The following is a 25,363-nucleotide window of genomic DNA, read 5'->3' as shown; positions in this document are numbered from 1 at the left end:
GGAGAGGGGGAAAAAGAGGAAGAGAGGGAGGCGAGGCGGGGGGGGAGGGGGGGCGAGTAGACACTGATGGAGAGAGACAGGGAGATGAGATGAAGGGAGCTGGAGGGAGACTGACAGAGACAGAAAAAGAGAGGAGACAGAGAGAGTCAGACAGACAGAGACTAACAACTGACAGAGAGACAGCGGGAGATGGCTGACTTAGGAAGAGACACAGGCAGAGAAGAGAGAGAAACCCAAACCCTGACGGAGGAGAAGGTGAGAAGTGAACAGGTAGAGAGACATGGGCAGAGACACATGGAGAGACAGGGTAACAGAGAGTCATGGAGACCCAGAGAAAGGGACAAGAAAAACAAAAACCCTCAGAGCAGATGACTGCACACACATGGAGGCATGCATGGGGTCCTCACACCTGTAGAGCAGGGCCCGGCCCCACATTTACCCCAAGTTCCCCTGGCAGGTCTGTCCCTGTGTCTCTAGTAGGGAGAGAGGGACCTACTCCCCACCCCTCCCAGCAGCCTCAGGGACTCCAAACTCAGACAGTCCCTGGCTTGGGCCCCAGGGCTACTCACTCTTTCACTAGATGTGAAAGGTTACAGCTTACGGAGACCTGGGGAAGGTAGCGAAGGGGGAGGAGCTCTCCATATACCAGATTCAGGCCATTTATAATGGAGAGCCCTCAAATTAGAGGCTCCTGGTAAATAATTCACCAGGAAAAGTACAGTACCTTCCTGGGGCTCATCCATTATTCACCAAGATAAATGTACCATATTGTTATACTTCCTGACATCTAAAAATGGTCTGAGCCATTAGGCCAGGAGCAAGAAGACAGTGGGGCAATTTCCACCCCACCTTTCCAGAACCTCTGACCCAGCAGTCCCGGTGCTTCTGGAACTCAGTCTGTGGCTCCTCATGCAAGGGCAAAGCATTCGACTTCCACAAGGGGCCAGGCCTGGGTTCGCACCACAAGATCTCAAGAGAAGGCCCCCACACAGCCCTCAAGAGCCTGCTGCGAGGTCAGAGGGATGCCCAGAAAGAGTCTTGAGTAAAACTCCCGTGTTCACCAGACCCTGAAGGTTTCGGCACCCCTCAAACGGAAAAGGCTATCCCTTTGCCTGTATCTAAGGGTAATTCTGTTCCTAGAAGTTCAAAGGGTTTGACTTTGGTGCCAGATGAAAGTCAGCTACCAAATGCACAAAACCCTGCATCCTAGACTTGGCTCTGAGCAAGTCACTCTGTTCTGCAGGCCTTCGCCTCCCCATTTGTAAAATCAGCCAGCTGCTCTTTACCATGCAAGGCCTTTAGGAGGATGCAGTGCCCTCCGGGACGGTTGAAGAGCTACACAACTTTAAGACCCTGGCCTCTGAAGTACAGGCAGGATGGAGATGTGGCAAGAGCCCAGAATGTGGAGTCAGGCTGCCCGCAATCCATTTCTACTCTTCCACTCACTGAGTGTTATGTCCTCGGGCAAGCTGTCTACCCGTGTGTGCGGTGCCTCTACTTTTGTATAAAATGTATAAAATAATATTATCTGCCTCACAGGCTTGTGAAAAGTAAATTCACATGTTAATAAATGTAGCACATTTGGAACTTTGCCTGGCACGCATTAAGTTAAGGACTATGTGAGTCCTTTATTGTCCTTATTATGTTCGAGATGTCTTTTATCTTTTAGGAACTACATGCCGTCACAAACATCCCTCACCTGGTGTCGGCCTTTGCTGGCATCTCATGCAGACCGCTGGGAGCGGCAAAGTGCCCTGTCTGATTTGTCACTCGCCCAATCGCTGCCATCTGAGCATAGCAGTTCTCTCTGAACAGACCCTGAGAGCCCCCTCATCACAGGACACAAACCTGTGGGGCTCCATAGTTCGAGAGGGGTTGCCCTGCATGGGTGAAGCCCCACAGAGTAGCTGCCAATTGCTGGGAACCTGGCATTCGGTTGCCCGTTGCCCTAGGGGCCTGCGGGCTGTGCACAGATGAGCAGTTGCTCAGAGAGTCCTTCACTCCCCTCCCAAAGATGCTAAAGTAAGAGGCACCTTTGACATGAACAAGAATTGGAGCAAGCGGCGCGCCTGGGTGGCTCAGTCATTAAGCGTCTGCCTTCGGCTGGGGTCATGGTCCCAGGGTCCTGGGATCGAGCCTCGCATCGGGCTCCCTGCTCAGCGGGAAGCCTGCTTCTCCCTCTCCCACTCCCTCTGCTTGTGTTCCCTCTCTCGCTGTGTGTCTCTCTGTCAAATAAATAAAAACCTTAAAAAAGAAAGAATCGGAGCAAGCCTGTCAGGGTGAGAAAGGATCCTGACCCTCATGGTACAAGGCAGGTCTCTGGCCTCAAGGAACACAGCTGCAGTCAGGTAAGGAGAGCACAGTCAACGTTTGTGTGCCGACTAATACCTGGTGATCAGTACTAGGCTGCAGCTTTCCGATTCCATAAGGGCCCTCACAAGAGAGGCCTGGAAAATTCTACGCTTTGTAAAGGAAAAGACTACATAAAATAGGAGCTGTAAACAACTCTCAATGGCAAACAATACATTAGGAAAACTATTTCCAGCAATTGGCAGGAGAGGGACTGCTAGTCTTGATACAAAGTTACAAATCAATCATAATAACTACTAAAATTCTAAAAGTAACATGGTCAAAAAATATGAAGAGTTCTCAAAGCAAAAATTAATGTAAGAAAACATTCTAAGGGTGCCTGGGTGGCTTAGTCGGTTAAGGGTCTAATTTCAGCTTGGGTCATGATCTCAGGGTCCCGGGATGGAGCCCTGCGTCCTCCTCGGGCTCCCTGCTCAGCAGGAAGTCTGCTTCTCCCTCTCCCTCACACCCCCCACCCCCACCAGCTCATGCTGTCACTCTCTCAAATAACTAAAATCTTAAAAACAAAACAAAAAAAAACATTCCAAAGCACTAGGAATCTAAGAAATGCAAATTAGAGTAAGTTACTCTGCCCATCAAATGAACACCAAAGATATTTAAAACAGCACTCAACATTGGTGAGTATATGGAGAAAATGGTCTTCATGCTTTGCTGATGGGAGTATAAATTATAATAATTCCCTCCTGCAAAGTGGTTTGGAAATTGGACCAATATCTTAAAAAATTCATGCCCTTCCTCACTGGAGAAGTGCCTGATTCCAGGTCTGGGGCAGGAAATGCACAAGACAAGCCTAAAACATCATCCCATACGAGGGAACGTGCAAAGACCAGTAAGGTCACATCAAACAGTTCAGGACCAGCTTGCAGAGGCTCCCACAGGCCAAAGACAGGACTAAGCATCCAAAGGTAAGAACCACATGGACTTACACACACCGACTAAGTTAAAATCCATGACTTCATAATGATGTTTTTAAAAAGCCCAAAACGGGGCACCTGGCTAGCTCACTCGGTAGAGTGTGCAACTCTTGATCTCAGGGTTGTGAGTTCGAGCCCCACGTTGGGTGTAGAGATTATTTAAAAATAAAAAAAAAAAATTAAACAGCCTTAACGCCTCCCATTGGTCACCTCTGAAGGATGCTAGAAAAACAACTTATTATTTTAAAAACTGGTTAAGCATCAAGCTTTATTTTCCCTTTCTGAATAGCTACCCCTCAGGATAACCAGCCAACGAGGGGAGGTTTGTCTTTACAGGAGTCTCCAGATTAGATAAATACCATATCACCATTTTACAACCCCTAATGAAATAATGGATCCAGCAATGATTACTGATGGTTGCTAATTCTAGAGACAACCAGATGTTTTGTGTCTGCAGAGGGAAGTACACATGAAAAAAAAAAATCGAATTGAATCTGGTGAAGCCTCTAGACTTAAGTTTCCTTACTAAAAAGTTTAAGAAAATTTCTAGAATGAACTTGGAAAACAAGTAAGAAGGTAGGTAACAATGTGCCACCAACTGAAATAATAACCATGAATGTACCTCCTGTGTCTTCTATTGCTCTCACAAATGGTTATTAAAACCTCATATTGTTAACAAAACATTTCCTATGCTCACCACCTGTCTTCCCCACTAGATTCTAAGCTCCCTGAGCACAAGGGCTGGCCTCACACTCATCCTTCCCCTCCACTGCGGGTGCCTTGCCCGTTGGAGGTGCTCAGGAAACACGAACTGATCTGTGGTGGTTTTACTGAGCCATATTTAGCTCCATTATCCCTGCATGATGTGGAATAAGCAGAGGGTCAAAGCCCAATATGGGATCCTCGTAGGCAATTATGTTAATTATCATTATTAATTCAACAAACATTTATCTAGAGCCTACCATGTGCCAAGTACTCTGCAAGACACTGGGGATGAGAGAGAAAAACACACAATTACTGCCTTTAAGTATCTCAGTATAGTGGAGGAGTCAGACAAGTAAACATGTAATTACAGTAATAGCTAACACTTACTGACCGCTTCCTATGTCCCAGGCACTGTTCCAAGCATTTTAACCATACTAGCTTGTTAATGCTTACAACCACCCACTAAAGTAGATACTGCGATCCCCATTGTACAGATGAGGAAACTGAGGCACAGGGAGGTAAACAACCTGCTCAAGGTCACACAGCTACTAAGTGGCAAATGCAGGATTCAAATCTCAGGTCATCTGCCTGCAGAGGACACCCGATCATCATCAAGGCTTTACCACATTATCACACAATGCTGTGGGTGGATGCACAAGACAAGCTTTCTAACTCAAAGTGGGGGGAAGAGGCGAGCAGAGAAGAATCCTGGAGGAAGGCTCGTCAAAACAAGCTTTTCACAAAGAATGGGGCTTGGCAAGTACAAGACTGAAGCACAAAGACAAAGCATGGTCAGAGAACTCCAGGTAATTCAGGATGCTCAGAGTTTAAGAGGCGATAAGGGGGACCACAGCAAGAGGCCACTAGACACGAGTGCGGGAGAAGGCAAAGAAAGTGAGACATAAATTTACCCTGCTCAGGCTGTCTGGCAAAAAAAAAAAAAAAAAAAAAAAATCACCATGCCAGCAGGTCCCTGCCTCTGACAAGGTAGTTGTTAGTGTGCAAGACAGATTGAAAGAGCACTCTGTCACAGACAGAGCAGCAGGTGCACCCACAAAAGGCATGATTATGGGATAATGCCTTATCTGTCCTATCCGCTTCCTAGGGCTGCTGCGACAAATTCCTGCAACTAGGTTGCTTAAAACAACAGTTTATCCTCTCACAGTTTTGGAGGCTGAGGTGTGAGCTCAAAGTGTTGGTAAGATTGGTTCCTTCTGGAGGCTCTGGGCAGAGTCTATTCCACGCTTCCCTCCTAGCTTCTGGTGCTGCCGGCAATCCTTGGCATTCCTTGGCTTGAAGATGCATCATTCCAAGCTCTACCTCCGTCACGAGGCCATCTTTCCTCTGAGTGTGTTTCTCTGTGTCTCTTCTTGTAAGGATACCTCTAGTCATAGAGGATTAGAACTTACCTTAATGACTTCACCTTAACTTGATTACATCTGCAAAGTTCCTATTTCCAAATAAGGTCACATTCACAGATACTGGGGTTTAGGACTTGGACGTTAACCTTTTGGGGAACACCGTGCAACCCCGAACACCTGCTACTCTACCACTTGCTTTTTTCGCTGTACGGTTAACTACACGTATCTTCCCGTGTCTGTCCACATGGTTCTAGTTCATTCACTTCCACCGCTGTGTATTATTTCACGGCATCAGTGACCCATGATCTATTTGTCCAGCACCCTAGGGAAAGAATAGGACAGATATGGCATTATCCCATAATAATCCCCAATTATGAACATTTGGATGGCTTAATATTTTGCCATTACAAACAATGCTCCAACTAGACCTCTCTGTACAGGCACCTATGCACACTAATAATGATTGTTTCTGTAGGATGACTTCCTAGAAACAGAACCCGCTTGGACCAAGGAGAATACGATTTCAAGTTTTTGATAAATGACAAATGGCTCTAAAGGTTGTGCCAACTTACGTGTCCACCACACTGACACTTTTAATCTTTGTCAATTTGAGAGAAGTGAAATATGATTTGTTGCAATCTGTAATTCATTCGACACATTTAGTTTGTCCTTAACAAGATAAAGCAATCTTTCATGTATTTATTGGTTAGCTGAATTTCTTACTGCCCATTTCTTTTTTTTTCAAATTTTTATTTAAATTCTAGTTAGTTAGGGGCACCTGGGTGGCTCAGTCGATTAAGTGTCTACCTTCGGCACAGGTCATACTCCCAGGGTCCTGGGATCGAGTTCCACATCGGGCTCCCTGCTCGGCGGGAAGCCTGCTTCTCCCTCTCCCACTCCCCCTGCTTGTGTTCCCTCTCTCGCTGTGTCTCTCTCTGTCAAATAAATAAAATCTTTCAAAAAAAAGAAAAAAAAAATAAATAAATTCTAGTTAACGTATAGTGCAATATTGGTTTCAGGAGTAGTATTTAGTGATTCATCACTTACATACAACACCCAGTGCTCATCACAAGTGCCCTCCTTAAGGCCCATCCCCCATGTAGTCCATCCCCCACCCACCTCCCTCCATCAACCCTTACTGTCCATTTCCTGTTCAATTTTGTTGTCTACTTTTTTTAGATTTTTTTTTTTATTTTTAAGTAATCTCTACACCCAACGTGGGGCTTGAACTCACAACCCCACAATCAAGAGTCGTATGCTCTACCAACTGAGCCAGCCAGGTGCCCCATGTCTACTTTCTTCTTTATTAGCTTGTAATCAATAAGATCAAGACTATAAGGCCTTTGCTGCATTACATGTTACACTTCTCCCTCCTGAGAACGGTCATTAAGTTACTGAACGCCTACCACGTGTCAGGCATTGTTCTAAGTGCTGGGGATACAGTAATGAACAAAGCAATGAAGGTTCCTGTTCTCAGCTGTTAAACTTCTCAGAAGAAAAAGTGTTTGCACATGATTTGGGCTCGGAAATAGACAGGAAGCGAATTTTCACCCCTGGGTACTGAGTTCCTTCCAGTTCATTTAAATACTGTCCTGTTTTCATCCTTATGAGAGCCTTCTGTTCTCCAGGGGTCCTAGAAGGATCCACCAAGGAGCAGGGTGGTTAGTAAAGTGGAGGCAAGAATATCTGAGGTACAGCTTTGCCCCTTCCCTGGAGGGAAGAGCCACACCCCCAGGTGCCCACACCCTCAGGCATCTAGGGACAGGACCATTAAGCCCCAGTGAGTTCTGAGAGCAAAGGGAGGAAGTCTGAAGAAGGAATAACTCCTCACCATCACAGCAGAGAGGGTGCCAGTGGATCCCCACTCCTATGAACCCCAGGGAGGGATGATGTCTGATTGGGCAAGTTGGCTCTGACCCTTCCTCCCCAACCCACTTAAGGGATCCACCCCCTTGCAGACAGGACACATTTTATATAGGTAGCCTACACACGCGCGCGCGCGCGCACACACACACACACACACACACACACACACACACACACTCAGGGATGAATCAGACAAGCTTATCCTCTTCAGATTTAAACCTTGTTCCTCAACCTGGCCTTTATCAATAATAAAGATGATATACTGATTTCCATCTGTCCAATTCCTGTGTCTGTGTTCCCCCCTGCAACACCAAATTCAGAGGAAGAAGGATGATATTTAGACTCCTTCAACATACAGTTTCCATGATAACTGCTTTATGCCTGAGAATTTTGATTTTTGATTTTGTGAATGGGATAAAGGTTTTCTTTGTATTTTCTCAAAGGCTATCTACTGATAAGTAGCAAACCTGGGTTTTGTATTTGGCCAAATGAGTGAACTCTCTCATTGAGTCTAGTGGTTTTCAGTTGATGCTTGAGTTTCACATGTAAAAATCAAGGGGCCTGACTGGCTCAGTCGGTAGAGCATGTGACTCTTGGTCTCCGGGTTGTATGTTTGAGCCCCATGCTGGGTGTAGAGCCTACTTAAAAAAAAAAAAAGAAAGAAAGAAAGAAAGAAAATGATGCCATCTACAAAAAAACACTAACTTTACTTTGACTTTCATTTTTCTTACAATATTATTTCAAGTAGAAATTCCAGGATAATGTTAAAATAGTAGTGATATTATCTTAGTGTAATAATGCCTTATTTTAATGAGAACAGCATTATAGTTTGGTTTTTTTTTTTTTTTAGATTTATTTATGTATTTGAGAGAGACAGAGAGCTAGAGCGCAGGGGGAGGATTAGAAGGGGAGGGACAGAAAGAATCTCAAGCAGACTCCCCACTCAGTGAGGAACCCCACATGGGGCTCCAACCCACCATCCTGAGATCATAACCTGAGCCAAAATCAAGAGTTGGATGCTCAACTGACTGAGCCACCCAGGTGCCCCTATAATTTCATTTTTAAGTGTAATGTGGGCTGTGGATTAAAATTTTTTCTTAAAAAAAATAAATCAAGAATGGATGTTCATTTGTATCTCATGTCATTTCTGCATCTATTGCAATAACTGTGTGACTGTGTCTTCTTATTTTAACGAACTCTATTTGATTAAACTACCTGTGCATTTTTGGAATGAATCCTTTAGTTGTTTATAGTAGATTATCCTTTAACATATTATTAGATGTAAGCTGACAGTATTTTATATTAGACTCTTACATGGCTCTCTAAGCAGCGTGCTTCTCTTTTCTACACTGTTAGTCAGCATTTGGAAGGAAGGTTGTATCAACGTTGTGACAGGCGTGGGGTGGCCATCCATCTGTTCCTGGGCTCCGTGACAGTCTTTGCATCACAAAGCTCTATTTCCTCAGCATTTCTGAAATTTCCTGTCAATGCCTTCAGCTACAACCACTTTGGGTTTTGTTTAGTTGTTTTTACGATCTTCCAACTGTTTTCAATAGACACCGGTCCTTAGTCATTCTAACGGTTCCTGAATAAACAGTGGCAATTTATATTTTCCTTGCGTAGACTACTTAGCATGGCATTGAACAGGGTAACCTGGGATAAATTTTTTAAATCTTTCCATCGCAATGATCACAACTGTGATTACTAGTAAACGTTTCCGTATGCCCTCCTCACTGAACAGTGAGCTCCGTCTCATTCCCTGCTACGTGTCCCCAGTGTCTCCCAGGTGCCCAGTATGTGCTCAAGAAACTGTTGTAAAGCCAAGAATGAGGTTAAAGCCTCTCTTTCCTTTCTTGTTTTGCCTAATAGTGACCTTTTCTCTCTTTTTCTTGATTGGACTTGCCAAAGTTTTCTTTCATTATTTTCTTTCAGGCAAGGATCTTAAGTTACCAATTCTACAAGTTTTCATTTCAAATTAATTTCAAAGCTGTATTTCGAAGAAAATAAACTCAAATGATTTCCTAAACAATGAAATAAATTAAGCTATTTGTCTAAAGGTAGAAAAAGAACAATAAAACACACTTTATCGCTATCTTGGGTTTGTCCCAGATAAAGAGCATGAAACTTTTTTATTCATCTTTGTTTTGTCTTAATTCAGCGGGAAACTTATTCCACTGAAATTTACCATCACCACTGACATATCTGTCTTTGCTTTTATCTATTTTACATTCTAATACCACAATGCTTCCTTTGTTGTATGTACTGTGTTTTGTTTGCTTTCATTGCCTCCTAGGATCTACAAGATATACTTCTTGCTTTTTAATTTGACTAATATACTCTTTGTTCATTGCTTTCTTTTATATTTTTTGTAAAGATTATTTATTTATCTGACAGAGAGAGAGACAGCTAGAGAGGGAACACAAGCAGGAGGAGCGCAAAAGGGAGAAGCAGGCTCCTGGATGAGCAGGGAGCCGGATGAGGGGCTAGATCCCAGGACCCTGGGATCATAACCTGAGCTGAAGGCAGACGCTTAACGACTGAGCCACCCAGGCGCCCCCCATTGCTTTCTTTTAAAAAAAGATTTATTTATTTGAGAGAGACAGAGAGAAAGAATGGGGGCGGGGCAGGAGAGGGAGAGAGAATCTCCAGCAGATTACCCCGGAGCGCAGGAGCCCATCATGGGGTGGAGCTCGAGCTCACGATCCTGAGATCATGACCTGAGCTGAAACCAAGAGTCCAACACTTAACCGACTGAGTCACCCAGGCGCCCCTGTTCATTGCTTTTAAAATCTGACTATATTTCTCTAATGATCACATTTTTTTATCATTTTCATCTCACTGTACATTTTCCTCTGGATTCTGAGAGCTCCACAACGACATGGCATTGATTAGGTTAATCGTGCAACCCATTAGGCCCTTTAAAGATGATGCTGGAAACTTAATTCTGCTATTGCATTTGTGTTTCCTTATACTTATTCGTTATCTCTGCCAGTCCCCTATTTATCTCCTCACCCTTCTTGGTCAGCTTCCTTTTGATCTTGGTCTGTTGCTTCTCATCTGATTTTTTTTTTTTTAATCTCAGGTTTCATAAAGTACATATCTTCTTGATGTTTTTGAGGAGGGAAGAAAAAGGTGCTGCCTTCAAAAAAATTTTAAAAAAATCACTTCTTTTTTCCAGCAGTATTCCACAGAGAAATGACAAGAATTGAACTAAGCCACGGGCAATGGGATGGAAGGGAAGAGCGACGAGAGCGATGAAGGGGACAGTAATAAATGGAGAAGCGGAAAAAACAAACCTAGACAGCCAGCAGAGCCTAAAGCTCCAAGCATATGTCCATGAGGAGTTGTAAGTGTCCCTGGAGCTCACCTGCCACGACACCATGGCAACACCACAAACCACCCCCCGCCCCGAACTCCAGACAAACTTTCCTGCAAAGACCCTCACCATAGCCTATGAGCTGGACATTATCATTTTTATCATACAGATGAAGAAAGGAGCTCAGAAAAGTTAAACTGCTTCTAGAACTAGAATTCTGGTCTGTGGAATCCAACTTCTTGAGCAAACATGGAACACTGGGGAACCGGGCCGGTGGGAAAACAGAACAGAACGCAAGCCACTACGCTTATCAAGTTGGGGGTGACAAAAAGAATACATCTGATAGAATGGGAAATGAACAGGAGCAGGTAATTCAGAGCTACATGGTGTAGAAGACAGAACATACGTGGTCTCAGAAATGAGGGAATGAGAGCCTTGGTGGGCGCTGGGCTACCACACTCCCAAGTTCTCTGGAACATCCCTGACTGGCGCTGGCTCTCTTGGCATAATTATTAATAATGTCCCTGTCTGGACGATAAATTCTCTGGTCCCCCTAGCAATGTTCCACATCTGAACCATGCTTACCAGTTTTCACACGTTATCCCGTGTGATTTTTCACAGGCCTACTGTAGAGCGGTGATTCAGAAATTTGATGAAACTGCTCCGTCGGTTAAGCGTCTACCTTTAGCTCAGGTTATGATCTCAGAGCCCTGAGATAGAGTCGGGGCTCCCTGCTCAGTGGGAAGTCTGCTTCTCCCTCTGCCCCTCCCCTTGCTCCGGTTCTCTCTCTCAAATAAATAAATAAAATCTTTAAAGGGGTACTGGGTGGCTCAGACGGCTAAGCATCTGCCGTTTGGCTCAGGTCATGATCTCCAGATCCTGGGATGGCCTGCACCAGGCTCCCGGCTCAGTGGGGAGTCTGCTTCTCCCTCAGCCTCTCCATCCCCCCCCCATGCCCTCTCTCTCAAATGAATAATGAATAAAATCTTTAAAAATAAATAAAATCTTTTTTAAAAAGAAAATGTGATGAAAGTCATAAACTCCCACTTCAGAAAAATTACAAAAATGCAGAATGTTGTACACAATTTTGATATGTTCATGTCCTTTGACAGAGCAGCTCCACATCTGGGACTTTATCCTACAGACACACAAGCACAAGGGCAAAGGTAGGTACAAGGACATTTGTGGTGGCATTGTTTTAAAGAGCAAATCCTCAGAAACACCCTGAAATCCCTCAGCAGGGAATGAGTGAAATAACCTAGGGAAGGGAGGTAGGGGTGGGGTAGGGTGAGTATAGACAGCATTTGCTTTCAGCCAAGCTTCCTCTTAAAATAGGTAGGAATCTTCCCGCGCCTCCCCCCCGCCACCCCTGCCCCCCCCCCCCCCCACCGCTGTGCCCCCAACTCAGCAAGGTCCCATGGGAGGAAGAGACACGAGCTTGCTCTCAGGAGGAGACTAAATAATGAATTGTAAGTGTGTGTTTTCTTTGGCCAGGGCAGTCTGGCCAAGCACTGGGGGCTGCTGGGCAGACATTTTTCATATTTTAGTAGCTGGCCTATGCCCAAAGCAGTCAGAAGTTAAGTAAGCTTTGAATGAGCTGCACCCATCCTCTCGCCCGCCCCAAGAATTCTTAATGAGGTTCTAAGGCAGCGGCCTCCAGCAAACCCGGCGTGTTGCCTTAAATATCACTGGCCCTTCACTACCTTTAATGAATGCAAATGATTCAGCAACAAAACACTTAGCCCGGAGTGAAATCCGTCTTTGTGCGGCTGGTTTCACCAGCTTACAGCCCAGTTCAGGCAGGGCCCTACCGGGCAGCGGCCCAGCGGAGCCAGAGGTGCCCAGGCTAGCCCAGGCAGACCCCCTGCACACGGAGGGCAGCAAGCGTAGAAGGCAGGAAGTGCTCAGCAGGAGGGAGGGGCCCTCCCTCTGCCCCCCCACTCCACTTGCCACCCCAGCCACCAGATGCAGACCCTCACAACTCCACCTCTTTACAACTCTGGCTCCAGGAGAGGAAAGTGTGAGCGGGGAAACAAAAGGTATGTCTTTGATCTAATGCAAGGGGTTGGTCCCGGGTACCTCAAAGGCCTGTCCGGTCACCACACTTCCTGCATTCAAGCGCATTACACCCTGACGTGCCCACCCACCCCCTCCTCTTCACCTGATGCCAGGTACCTGGGGAACAGAGAGCATCCAAGAACCTGAAAAGCTCACTTGGATCCGTGCCCTCCTTCACCAACTTCATGGAAGCAACAAAAACAGAGGTAGTGTAAATAACCCAATTTACACCGTTTTCAGAGTTCTCTTTTGGCCGCAAAAACTGAAAGCAATTTGTCAGGAGTCTAAGAGCAAGCTTTAGCTCAACCTAGGGTTCAGGGGGATCTGCCGTCCAGTCAGCCTGATCAACACCTCTCCCCGGGGCTGGGGCAGCAGCCTAGGACAAAACAAGCAGCTGTTAACGCCACAGCCATCACCCCCAAGGCCAGCAGCAGGCAAGAGGCCCACGGAGGCCCATCCCAAGTCCTCTCTAGGTTCTTCTGGTCGTGGGTGTAAATAAGGAATCTGGGGTGTCAGAGCCAAACTGGGCAGCGACCAAACTCAGGACCACTGAGGGCCCACAGGTATCTCTCTGGGTGCCTGAGATATAAGAAGGGCTCCAAAGTATTTGTTGACCTGGTTTGAAAAGAACCACTGCCTCTTTCAATCCTCACAGGACAGAGAAGCCGGGGAGACTGGCTTCCTCAGAAGAAAATTCACACTGAGTTTTAGAGGGCCTCCCCAGTAAGTTTTATATCACCAAAAATGCCTTTTTTTTTTTTTAATGATATAAATACCAGTACATCAAAGGCTTTTAGGAGAAGAGCACTGGAATTTTCTTAACCTCAACACCATTCTTCCTGTTCAAGACACATCAGCTACAATACCTTATTCTTCAAGACACTGCCAAAGGCAGCCAAAGGAAGCAAAAAAGGGCATTCACTTCATACAGGAGCTGCATCTCCTAGACCCTGGGACTTCTGAGTTCTTGCCTTCCAAAAGTGATCCATTAATCAGACCCTTTCCTAGCTGGGCACACCTACCGAGGGCTAAAATTCTGGACAACAACACAGAAAGAATGTATTCTGAAACTTCTATAAGGTAGAAGTGAACATCTGGAAGGCTTGGAGCACAAAATCTACACAGCATCCTATTAAAAAAAAAAAACAGAAAAAAAAGTTTTGCTCTTCACTTTCACTAATGCATATGAAAAAGATCTCTCTCTCTCTCTGTCTACCATCTAAACCCCAACCCCACAGCTAATCCATCCTACCATCAAATAAACCAGAACTCAAGCAAATGATGAACTCCCCAGCCTTTGGGCCACTTTTGTCCTGGGGGTGGGAGAGGAAGGTGCCCTCAGACAAATGCTGAGGTAGCACAAAGCAGAATGAATAGCCCCAGTTGTCTCCACAAAGCTTGGATCAACCCCACACAACTGTGCAGCCTGGGAGGGGAAGGAAATGCAACCACCTCCTCCTTTCTCCTGCCTGCCCCCACTCACATCTCCATCCTCCGAGTGCCTGGCATTTTCTGGGTCCCCCCTCTTCGGTGCTTCTCTGCATCCTTGCCGTGTTAATCACTCTCTTCTGGTTCTGTCTTGATGTGCCTACCAGACAATCCGTTCCTGGAGTGAGTCTCAAGTCTCCCCCAGGAATAGCCCAGCTTTTTAAAGTGGAGACTCTACCATCAGAAAGGCATTTTCTTTCCATAATTGACTGTTTGCCCTCCTAGGGACATCCACCTCCTTTTCTAGACAATCTCTCTCACATACACAACCTAGCGTGATGCCTTATGCCTTAAGCATCATTTGTTATTTACGTGCCAGACTAAAAAGGAAAACAGTTGCTATTGAAAGTTAATGGTGGACAGCAAACAAAAGCAGACCTGTAAATAAATCACCCTCATCATATGATAACTATCTTTTATGAAGCATTCACTCTTGACAGACTAAGTCCTTCCCATACACTGAATTTCAAAGGTGTCACCAATTTTAAGATGCACTGTTATTTGTGTTAAGCTAAAAGGAGATGGTCCCAGTTAAACTAAGACACAATACTACATAATTGACTAAGTTACCACCAGGCTTCAAAGGTGTGAAACTGGGGGAAAAAAAAAAAAAAGCACTTTCGAGTTGATGAAAGACAGTACTATCTCACGGAATCCTTACAAGCACCCTAAAGGGGGCGGTATTGTTACCCTCATCTTACAAAAGGGAAACTGAGGGGCGCCTGGGTGGCTCAGTTGGTTAAGCGACTGCCTTTGGCTCAGGTCATGATCCTGGAGTCCCAGGATCGAGTCCCGCATCGGGCTCCCTGCTCAGCGGGGAGTCTGCTTCTCCCTCTGACCCTCTTCCCTCTCGTGCTCTCTATCTCTCATTCTCTCTCTCTCAAATAAATAAATAAAATCTTTAAAAAAAAAAAAAAAAGGGAAACTGAGGCTCAGCGAGGCGAAGTGAACTATCTCGGGTCTCTGAGGGAGCAAGCTATGAAGCCAGAACTCCCTTCCTAAACAGATTTCTGAATTTCCCTGTGCGCGGGCGGGTGGCACCCACCAGGCCTGGGGCAGATCATCCCCAGCTAAGCTGCCCCATCAAAGGCAAATAACACTTGCTTGGCTGATTGCTAAAATCAGGGTCTTTTTGCAATTGCTCCTTCACAGATCTACTTCCAGAAACAACAACAAAAGGAAAACAGGTTTTCCTAGCTCCTTCCTCACAAAACTGGCTGGAAGTGAGGGGGGGCCTCTCAGCCAACTTGTTATACATAAAGCACATTTAATGAGCCTTTCAAGCTGCGGGGGTGGGAGAAGGCAGGGTTCATTGGAAATCTGATACTTTGGCAGCCAAACGAGAGGGACAAGGCCCTCAGCATCAGCCCCAGGGGAATAAACACCATCTCAAACCTCTTTGTCTGTCAGAAGGAGATACTTCCTGGGGGGGGGGGGGGGGGGCCGTGGGCAGGAGGCGGCAAAGCTTTTTATGACAAAGCCCACCTAACAACAACCCTCTACCGGAGACCTGGCTGGGGTCTTTGTACAACCCACCTAACCATAAACCCTCTGTCCTTTCCCAAACCTGCTGGGGTCCCCCTACCCACAAATACCTGTGACTGCCATAAACGCCCTTAAACAGCCCCCGTTTACTGCCCAGCCTGCCTGCTGCTAAATGAGGGCATTTGTTTCAAATTTGCAAATACCGAAAGCAGTGGAAACCTAAGTCCACTCCTAAAATGAAATGTTCTGCATTCCTCCGGCCTGAAGCACCACGCTTCCAAAAGCTGCAAGCGGCCCTGGCTGTTTACTCACTGGTGGGGCTATTGGGAGAAGTGTTTCCCTGCTGCCGGAGGAGGCTCCTTTGATCCGGGCTGGGTGGGAAGGGGACGGGACGGAGAGAGGTACCACCCAAGCTCAGGCCTGGCTGGGCCCACGCTCGCCGGCCTCCTTTCTGGACTGCCCACGGCAGCAATCTGGGGAAGTCTCCCAGGGAGGCTCATGGAGAGACAGGGCAGGCCTGATCAGCAGGACCTCTCAGACCAGGTTCAAGAGGCCCGGGAACAAAGGTAGAGTTAAGAGCGAAAAAGGCACGCAAGGCCAGAGAAGCACCCCAGCCCCTTACCCAGAAACAAAAGGGCCAATTCGCCACCCCCTTTCCCTGCACCCCACCAACAAAACTCAGGACACTTCTTCGAGGCAGGGTGCGATGTTTACTAAATAAAAGCCTTTTGTTTTAAGGAGTTTTCAGAAAGGAGGTGGGGGTGATGGTAAAGGAAGACAGAGATCCTCCTCCAGGCCCCCCGGGGCTGTTCCCTGGGGGCCCAGCCACTCCTCCTCCCCTGGAAGCTCCTCCTACAGGAGGCCCGGACCCCTGCGGTGGAGGAGGGGCCCGGATCACAGGCCAGATCACAGGCACAAAGCTGCTAGCAAGCTGGGCATTTTTTAAATTGGTCAGTTTAACAACTGGTTAATCTGCTAAATTAACCAAACAGATAGAATGGTTTGCTCTTTGTAGCTAGAGCTACAAGACCAACAGCAAATCTTCACCACCCCCCCACCCCTTTCCCAAGGCTGCAAGACAACCATTTTCTTTGTTTGTGATTTGTTTTGTTTTTCGGGTAGCTGGAAATGAACTTGGGATCTCAAATGCTATCCTAGCACATTTCCTCTCTAAGGACTTGCTGATGTGAAGGATCCTCTCTCTCACTCTCTTTTTCTTTTTTCTTTTTTTTTTTTTTTTAACAGATGAGCTACAACAGAATCAGAACACCAGAGTATCACTTTGTACCCTTCAGCGATGGGACCCAGGTTCCCAGGTTGGAACCTGAGAGCCTCGGAAGCAGAAGAACAAAACTCAGCAGGTCAGCCAAGAGCGGTTAGCAGCTCCGGCTAAAGGGAGATCGACCTGGCACCAAAACGCGTGTATGTTCCAGAATGCCAGAGGTCACTGACCAAGCAATTCTGAAATCTCTTGAGAATTAAAAGGCTTGCCTCCAAAATCAGAAATAGAAGGGAAACCTACGTCCATCTCATCCCTACTGTGTGCCAGGGCCTGTACCACCAAGTGTGGGCCCATCCATCTACACAACAGTGGTGAAAGGCAGCAACTCTATTAACCACAGCAGCGATGACTATTACCACCTACGTGGTCTCTCGCACAGCATTACCCAGTATACACCTCCCAGCAGGCACACGGGTCTGGAATGTGACGGCACCCCTGCAAGCCAGGGCCTGCAACTGCCCGCGACCTTCCAGAAGCACCAGCTGGTAGAGATGGAGGACTCCGCTCAAATAGTGGGGATTGAGGCAGTGTTCTGGACTTCTAGATTACACAGCCTGACCATAACTCTAAGAACTTTAGGATGTACACAAACCTCTGAATGGGCCACTGAAAACGGTAACCGTGTTCTGTAACAACAACAAATTTTTTAAAAGAGGGAGAAAATCTGGCAATCTTGAATGCTGAGGTGCAAAAGGTCTCTCGGTGCGTAGTTATTGATCCACTCACTCCTTATGCAGAAAGAGCAAAGGCTCCTCCACCCTCCGATTCTAACAGGGCTGCGCCTAAACCCACCCAGACAGTTATCTCGTCTGCCAAGTCCACTGCCCGGCGTTCACCCCACTCCAAGGCACGTGTGTGTAACACCTCATAGCCCCTAGGACATACGGGAACACAAAGTCAGCTCTCCTACTTACCAGCTCTGCAGTTCTGAGCGGATCTTACTTTGTACCTCAGTTTCTCTACTTGTCAAATGCCTCCCATCCCTTGACGCTCCCCCCACCCCCAAAACCAACCATCTTCATCCTGCCTGCCTCTGAGCCATGTTAATAGGATCAAATGTCAGTGTGAGTGAAAGCATTTTGTCAACTGCCATGGTGGGTACACTTGGGATTACACAGCAGGCTCTCCCAAAGCACACCCAGCCACTTCTCCCAGCTAGAAGCCGCCCTTCAGTTGTTCCTGCTTCTGTGCAAAGGAAAATGTGTTCCTCGCCAAAGCACTAGTCCCTCGAGTACTTGAGGACTAACCAGGTAAGTTCCTGCCTCCTTTTACTCAGATAAAAACCCTTCTTTTTGGGGGGCACCTGGGTGGCTCAGTTGGTTAAGCATCTGCCTTGGGCTCAAGTCATGGTCCCCAGGTTCTGAGACTGAGCCCCGCATCGGGCTCCCTGCTCAGTGGGGAATCTACTTCTCCTCTCCCTCTGTCCCTCCCCCTGTTCCTGCACTCTAGCTCTCTTTCTCTCTCTCTCAAATGAATAAATGAAATCTTTTTAAAAAAACCACACAAGCTTTTTTTCCCCTCATAAGAATTCTCTCCCAAACCTTTCTAGAATCTACTCCATTCCCCCTTGCACCCAAAGAATTAAACCCTAATACCCACATCACCAGTTGATCGAGTCTAAACACATCTGTGCCCACGCAATAGAGACTTCAGAACAAAATACGGCCCTTAAAGTCCTCTCCCCAAAACCAAGGATGTGGAAGAGGGCCTGTAAGGTGTGAGAAACACAGCTGGAGGTTGTGTCTGGCAATACTGGGTCAGCCCCCAAAGGTCCCCACATTAAAGGTCTTCCAAGGTCCTGAGTCCTCAAGTTGAGGCCTGAATGGCAGGTGGGACTTGTCCAATGTCACATGAGCAGTCTGGGGCAAATGTGGGAGCAGGACCCATGTTTCCCTCCCAGTTCCTCCTGAGGAGGGAGATACACTTCCAGGGTACCCAGAACTACAGCCCAAGACCCATCTTTGCTACTGAAGAGATTCTACGATTCCTGCAGGATTTCCTCTAAAACAAAGCCTATGCACTTAACGTTGGAGGTTCCAGTGTGTCCAGGGAGAGAGGCAAGCCTGGTACTTCTTCTTAGAGATGTGGAATAAACTCTGAGCAGCCCCTCTTCCCTGAAGACTCAGCCAGCCTTCCGTATTAATTATTATATAAGGCGTTAGGGGCGCCTGGGTGGCTCGGTTAAGCGACTGCCTTTGGCTAAGGTCATGATCCTGGAGTCCCGCATCGGGCTCCCTGCTCAGCAGGGAGTCTGCTTCTCCCTCTGACCCTCCCCCCCTCATGCTCTATCTCATTCTCTCTCTCAAATAAATAAAATCTTTTTAAAAAATTATTATATAAGGCGTTAGAAGCCTGCAAGTGCAAGGCAATAAAATCCTCCGGTGGGGGGAGGAGCCCAGAAACAGACCAAGATCCCAGCAGCTACAGACATATACTGTGGAGCCGGTACAGCACTGGGGCCCCAGCCTCCCAGGCTTCTCCTACAGTATGGGATGAGCAGCAGTGTCCCAGCCCCCCCCCCCCCCCGCCCAAGGAGGCAGGCGAATAGTAGAGAAAATGGCTCATCTAAAACAGATTAGAGGTCACCAAAATCATCTTGGCCCATCAGCTGAGAAGCAAAGAGCCACTCATTCCAACGGGATAGCCACATATGATTGTATAGGTTGTGCACTGCTCAAGATGCCCAGCCAAGGTGTTAATACTGAAATACTGCCCTGGGTCCTGAGGCAGGGTTGCATTCACTGGGAGGAAGGGCGCCTATTTCTAATGCGCACAAAGGCACTCTATGAGCTAGCTGCTGGGACACCTCAGTCATCCTCCAAACAGACCATCATTCTCTTCACTGCCTCACCAACGGCACCCCAGAAGGGGCAAAAAGGAGCCAGTGTATCTCCAGGGGGAGAGGCAGTGCATGTTAGTGCCCGCTCTGGCCTCCTTAACCACCCACAGTGAGAGCCATCCATCCCTGAGCACACCACACCTCGGGAACCTCCCTATGGCATTGACAGAAGTTCACACAAGCTACTCAGAGTGACTGGGGGAAACCTCACAGCCATCCCGTGATCACAGAAGCCCCTCCCTGGGTGCACGAAGCACAGCTCACTACCCACTCCCTAGAAGAACATCGGCACGCCCAGGGAGACGGCGGCTCTGAACCAGCAGTGACCACTCTGGGAGAATCTGCTAGGAGGACAGAGGGAGAAGAGTTCCCACCAGGAAATGCAAAGTGCTTGTGCCCACCTTTCTGGGCCGCTGTTGGAATACTGAGACCCATTTAGAACATTGGCACTCTCAAATAAGGAAACCATTTCTAAAGCAGCAGGTCCAAAGCAACTCTGTCGAGCCCATGCAAACCATTCTAGAGACAGAGGACTGGAAAGAAAGGCTGACACCCTAAAAGGAGACAAAGGGCCAGGGCAGTCTTTGGGAAGAGACATGAGGGCTGGCAGGAGGGGCTGCACCCCTGGGTCAACCATCTCCAGGGGGAATGCTCCCTCGACTTCCTGGAGGTGGGCAAGGGAGCAATCAGCAGCACTTGTACTTTGCAGAGGAGGAAACTAAGGCTCGAAAGGTTAATTAACCAGCTCAGGGTCATGGGGCTAGGCAGCAATTGAGCCAGGACCAGAATACAGAAAAGCAGGTGTCACAGGACCACAGATGTTGCTTCTCCTCCTTTATCATGCACGGATGTGTGTGACGTTAGACAAGAACCAGCCAAGTTTTCAGACTCCTCGTCCAATGCCTTTATGTCATTCTGATCAGTCACTGCAGCCTACGTCTACTAGCAATTCAATTCTCTCTCTTCTCTGAAGCCTTTCCCCTCCCCATTTGCTCCTGCGTCGTGGACTTACTGTCCTACACGTTCTAGAATGGTCTTCTATTTAGCATTTTACCAAGTGGTGTCTTTCACTACACTTGTGATTCCCATCTCTCCATGGTGTCTCCTTCCTGCCTCCTGCCCCAACTTAGACACTTCACCCACAGAAGACACTCAAAGACACTTGGAACTGACCCCATTCTAAGCCCCTCAACATCAATCTTTCTCATCACTACACCTCCACTTTAACTGATGAACCCCTTATGGCAACCCAGGGGTTCCCAAACCTGAATGTCGGTAAGAATCTCCTGGGAAGCAATTTTGTTTTATTTTACTTCTCCTGGGAAGCAATTTTAAAACGCAGTTTTCTTCTGAGATTGAACTGGGACTGGACTGACTATTCAAAAACTGCGACAGAATCTAACAAATAAGCAAGTAAAATACCTTTTCTGCCTCCTTCCCCCATGATTCTGATGGGCAGGTCTGCAGTCAGGCCCAGACGGCTCAAATTTTAAATAGGTCCTCTGGTTACCTGCCTTTCCACCGTATTACCTGATGGTCTCTGGACCACAAATCTACATCTTCCTGACACGTGACTCACCGTCCCTACCCCATGACTCAGGGCCTAGTTTTCAGAAATTAAAGACACCCTCCCCCCCCCCCCCCCCCCCGCCCCCCCCTCTCCTTGCTCACCAGGCAGGAACTCAGGATAGGCAGGACACCCAGTAGGTTGTGTCCCACTCACCCTGTGTCTCCCTTCCCTGGAGCTTGGTGACCCCAACCCCAGCTCCAAGAGGGGCAAGGCGCCTGCGGGTGTCCGCCCTTCCAACAAAGCTTCCTCCCTGGCCCACTGCTGCTTGTGCAGCATTACCAGGAGGGAAATGGCCTAAACGCAGAGAAGAGGATGGAAAAAGTGACATACTGCAGAGGGCTTCCTCAAACCACGGATTAGCTGTAACAGCTCCTGGGCCAGCTCCACAAAGCGCCAGGGGGCTCAGCAGGGCCCAGTGTGCACTCCGTGCTGAGCTCGGAGAACCCCAAGACAGGACTCTCACCCAGCCGCCACGGCAGAACTGCCCCATGTCAGGGACAAGAGGACCAGGCGATGGGGGGACCAGGGGGGCAGAGCAGGAACCCAGGAGAGAGGCAAGGCCAGCGCGGGCGCCAGCAAGCGTGGCCCCGAGCCTGTAACCCCACCACGTGGCTCCGCCAAGGGCGGCGCCAGGAGCACAGCCGCCGAGAAGCATGCTACTGAGGTTAGGGCCAGCAGAGAGGCTGGGGGGTACAGACCAAGGGCACCGAGGCCTGTTCTGTCAGGAGAACACCCAAGACTGAATCCCTGGCCCCAAACCGCTCTTGGCTCAAATATTAGAGTCTGAACCGGCCAACATCCATCCCAGATGAGTCTCACGGAAGCTCCACTGGCTTAAACACAAACTCACACAAAGCCCCGCACTCCAAAATACGAAGTCCTCCGAAGATTTAACAGCACCACAGCCCCAAAGCCCAGCAGAGACGCTGTTGCCTCCCTTTAGGAATCAAATGTATTCCTGAAAGGTCACCCGCCCACCAAATTTCTGCCTCACAGATCCAATTTCTCCACTGCCTTTCGTTATAAAATGAGCATACGCTCCTCGAGGAAAAGCTGAGGCTCCAAGAGGAAGTGAACACCACATGTAACGCTGCATACCTTCCAGAGTCCCACGTTTAATGGACAAGTTTCCTGACAAAATCTAAATCAAATTCAACCCAAAGTGAATTTTTTTTTGGTGAGGCAATTTTTACCTGCAGACATCAAACCAAAGAGTGTTCACAGGAATTAAAAGTTATTTAAGGTAAATCTTCAAATACTGTGCAAGAGCTAGGGCCCCTAATTTGAAAGCTCTGCACCTCAAGTTTCTCTATAAGACCAGGACTTGGGGCGCCTGGGTGGCTCAGGCCAGGATCTCCTGGGAGTCCTGGGATGGAGCCCTACATCGGCTTCCTGCTCAGTGGGCAATCTGCTTCTCTCTCCCTCTCTCTCTCCCCCCACTGCTCGTGTTCTCTTTCTCTCAAATTAAAAAAAAAAAAGGGAGACCAGGACTTCTGGAACTATGGGGTGCAGTCACCTGGGTAGCGTATTCAATGCAGATTGGGTTTCTGATTTGTGCTCCCAGGCGATGTTGATGCCACGCTTATTGTGAGTGGCCCCTACATAGTTCACCATTTTTGAAGTGTGGCCCTTCGAGGCAGGTCAGCTTCATAGGTACAGGTGGTTGCCCACGCCCAGAACTCTTGGAGAAAGCCAGAAGCCCTGCCACATCAAACTCTGAAAACCACCACAAAGAACAGGCAGCCCAGAGACAGGGAAGGTCTGGTCCCTTGATTCCATCACGGTAGAAGAGGCACAAGGAGGAACAACAGGCAGCCCCAACCCAGAGAAGCTGGGTGGGACACAAAAGACCCCCAACAGCTAGAAGGCAAAGGGGATGTTTACCCTTGCCCTTGATTACTCTGCCCTGTACCCAAAAGGTTCATTCACCTTTTTAATAAATCTAGAGAAGGACCCATTATAAGTGATCCCATAATGAATTCTACAAGGGGGAAGCGCTTTAGGTAAAACTCAAAATGCGGCAAAAATATGGAAGTGTCGTAAGAATGACAGAGTCCAAAAGTTCTACAGGCCTCTTTCTGGCAGGAGAACAGGGATAGCTTTGGGGAGGAAGTGGGGCTGGGCAAGAGAGAGATGGGCCAGGCAACACATACCAAGGACTGGCCTGAGAAGAAGGAAAGGGCTGAGAAACCACGCCTGTTTCAGGGGACGGTAAACTGCCTCATTGCGTAGCAATGGAAGGCTCCAGTAGGTGAAAAACGTTTCTTGTTGGGGGTGACTGTGAGGCTGGAAAAGTATGTGGGAAGCATACCCCAGGAGAGGGAAGAACGAGAAATGGGCCCTTAATAGACTTCATTACATTTAATCCTCCCCACAACTCCAGGAAGTAAGTCCCTTTACAGAGGAGGCAAACTGGAAGGTCACGAAACTTGCCCAGGGCCACGGGGCCTGTCAAAGTTTGAGTTGCTGTTTTGCCAAATACTTCGTCTCCTCTGCCTGAGCTCTCTCCACCACTCAGCCCTTCTCTGAACGCCAGGAGTGTGACTAGATCCTTCAGCAAGCGATGTAGAGAGATCACCCTTGCCCTCCCTCGTCCCAACGACTGAGGAAACCCATCACTGATAAAAGCAACTCCTAGGCCTCAATGACAGGCTGCAGAGCCTCGAGGAATCTGCAGGACAGCCTAACTCTTAATGTGACAACTCAATCTCCCCAAAGACACAAGAGCCTGAAAGGAAGGGGGGGGACAGGAATGGGTAGTGACCACAACTGACCACACAAACAGCTGGGGCTAAGAATCCCAGATTTCCAATGTCAAGTCCTCTCCTCCCCCTCCACCGTATTTATCACGACAGGAATCTCAAAAGTTTGGAATGCTACTCAACCATTTACAGAATTACCCAAACTTCAAAATGGTCCAATCCACAAACCAAGCTAGCCTAGGTCCCTCACTCTGGCCTTATTAACAGCAGGGTCTCACTTAAACTCCAGTTAGTGACACAGTTAAACAATGAGATGGAAAAATTCTACTGTAATCTATAAAAAAAATCTTGCCCCCTGAAGTCATGCCGTCCTGGGGTGGGTTGAGTCCTGGATTTCACTAGAAGACAGCAGGCGCCTTGGCCCCGGCTGAAACTGTTTACAGCACATGGACAGGTTCCACACCAAGGCACATTTGGTGAAACTGATTTAAGGCTCTCATTAAAATGTTCCTTTGTTGAGCACAAGACATCTCCCCACCCCCAGAGGAGATTGCAGACCTCCAGTCCCAAGCCCTCAGCCTGCCCTAACTTTCCCCCACAGGACCTCCCCCCTCCACTAAACACCCGTCATCAGATTAACATCAGTTAACATCAGAGTCCTCTTCTCACGGAAGGAATTTAGGAATTTAGTATTTGTTGAACGAACAAGGGACCCAGTCTCCACCAGAATCTCCCCTTGACTCCAGAACTCTAAACATCAGCAGTGAAGACAGCCAGATCAGGTGACCCACACAACCCAAACCCAAACAGCCACCAACCTAGGAAGCCTATGAGCTGGGGCTGCTCATCCATATGGTTGGGCCCCCGATCCTGGCTGCACAAAAAAAACTTCCATACTTCCTCTGGGAGCAGATGTGCATTCTGCCATGAGCAATAACCACCCTACACATCACAAGGAAACACAGGGCAGCTCCAGAAACACCTCCTACGAATCCCGGGAGCTTGTTCTTACCTCTCCGTCTTGAGTTACAATTACCTCTCCTTTTAAACTAGGGCTGGGGGAGATGTTAAGTCCATCACCACTAAAACCCCTCACCAGCTGGCAAGCCAGGGAGACGTCAGAAAAGGCAATTCTCTACCCCTACCCGCCCTATGGCCACTCTTCCAAGAAAAAGGAAAGTGATTAAGCTAGGACCAGGTGTCCTGGGCAGAGTTCCCCCCAGAAAGGGCTGCTGCCAGGATCATCACCAAAGACGGCCTGTGTTGTGGGTTTCTTTGGGGGGGAGGGTTCCAGTCAGGCCGTTTGTGGTGTGCAGGTAGCTTGGTGCTTTCCTGTAAAGCACTTCAACACCTCAGTGGTGACTCTCAGGTATGATCAAGCCAGGAAATAAAGGCGGGGGGGGGGCG

The 25,363-nt window shown here is 47.9% G+C and overlaps 1 protein-coding gene across 2 annotated transcripts in view; it reads right to left on the bottom strand.

Moving 5' to 3' along the window:
- PTK7 (protein tyrosine kinase 7 (inactive)) overlaps positions 1-25,363 on the bottom strand; it is a 59,807-nt gene that overhangs the window by 33,239 nt on the left and 1,205 nt on the right. Inside the window, exon 1 of one of the 2 annotated variants that reach the window (XM_073905001.1) lies at positions 5,153-5,407. The exons of the other annotated variant lie outside the window; for it this stretch is intronic. Within the exon in view, the coding sequence (XP_073761102.1) occupies positions 5,153-5,381 (229 nt within the window). The 5' untranslated portion in view covers positions 5,382-5,407. Of the gene's footprint in view, positions 1-5,152; positions 5,408-25,363 lie in introns of those variants that run through there. 2 annotated transcript variants of the gene reach the window in all.

This window comes from Callorhinus ursinus, unplaced genomic scaffold, assembly GCF_003265705.2.
Source record: "Callorhinus ursinus isolate GAN/ISIS: 27379988/994484 unplaced genomic scaffold, GSC_fseal_2.0 scaffold22, whole genome shotgun sequence".
Classification (NCBI taxonomy): Eukaryota; Metazoa; Chordata; class Mammalia; order Carnivora; family Otariidae; genus Callorhinus; species Callorhinus ursinus.
The sequence above is the reverse complement of the archived record's forward strand: the minus strand, read 5'-3'. Positions and strand labels throughout refer to the sequence as shown.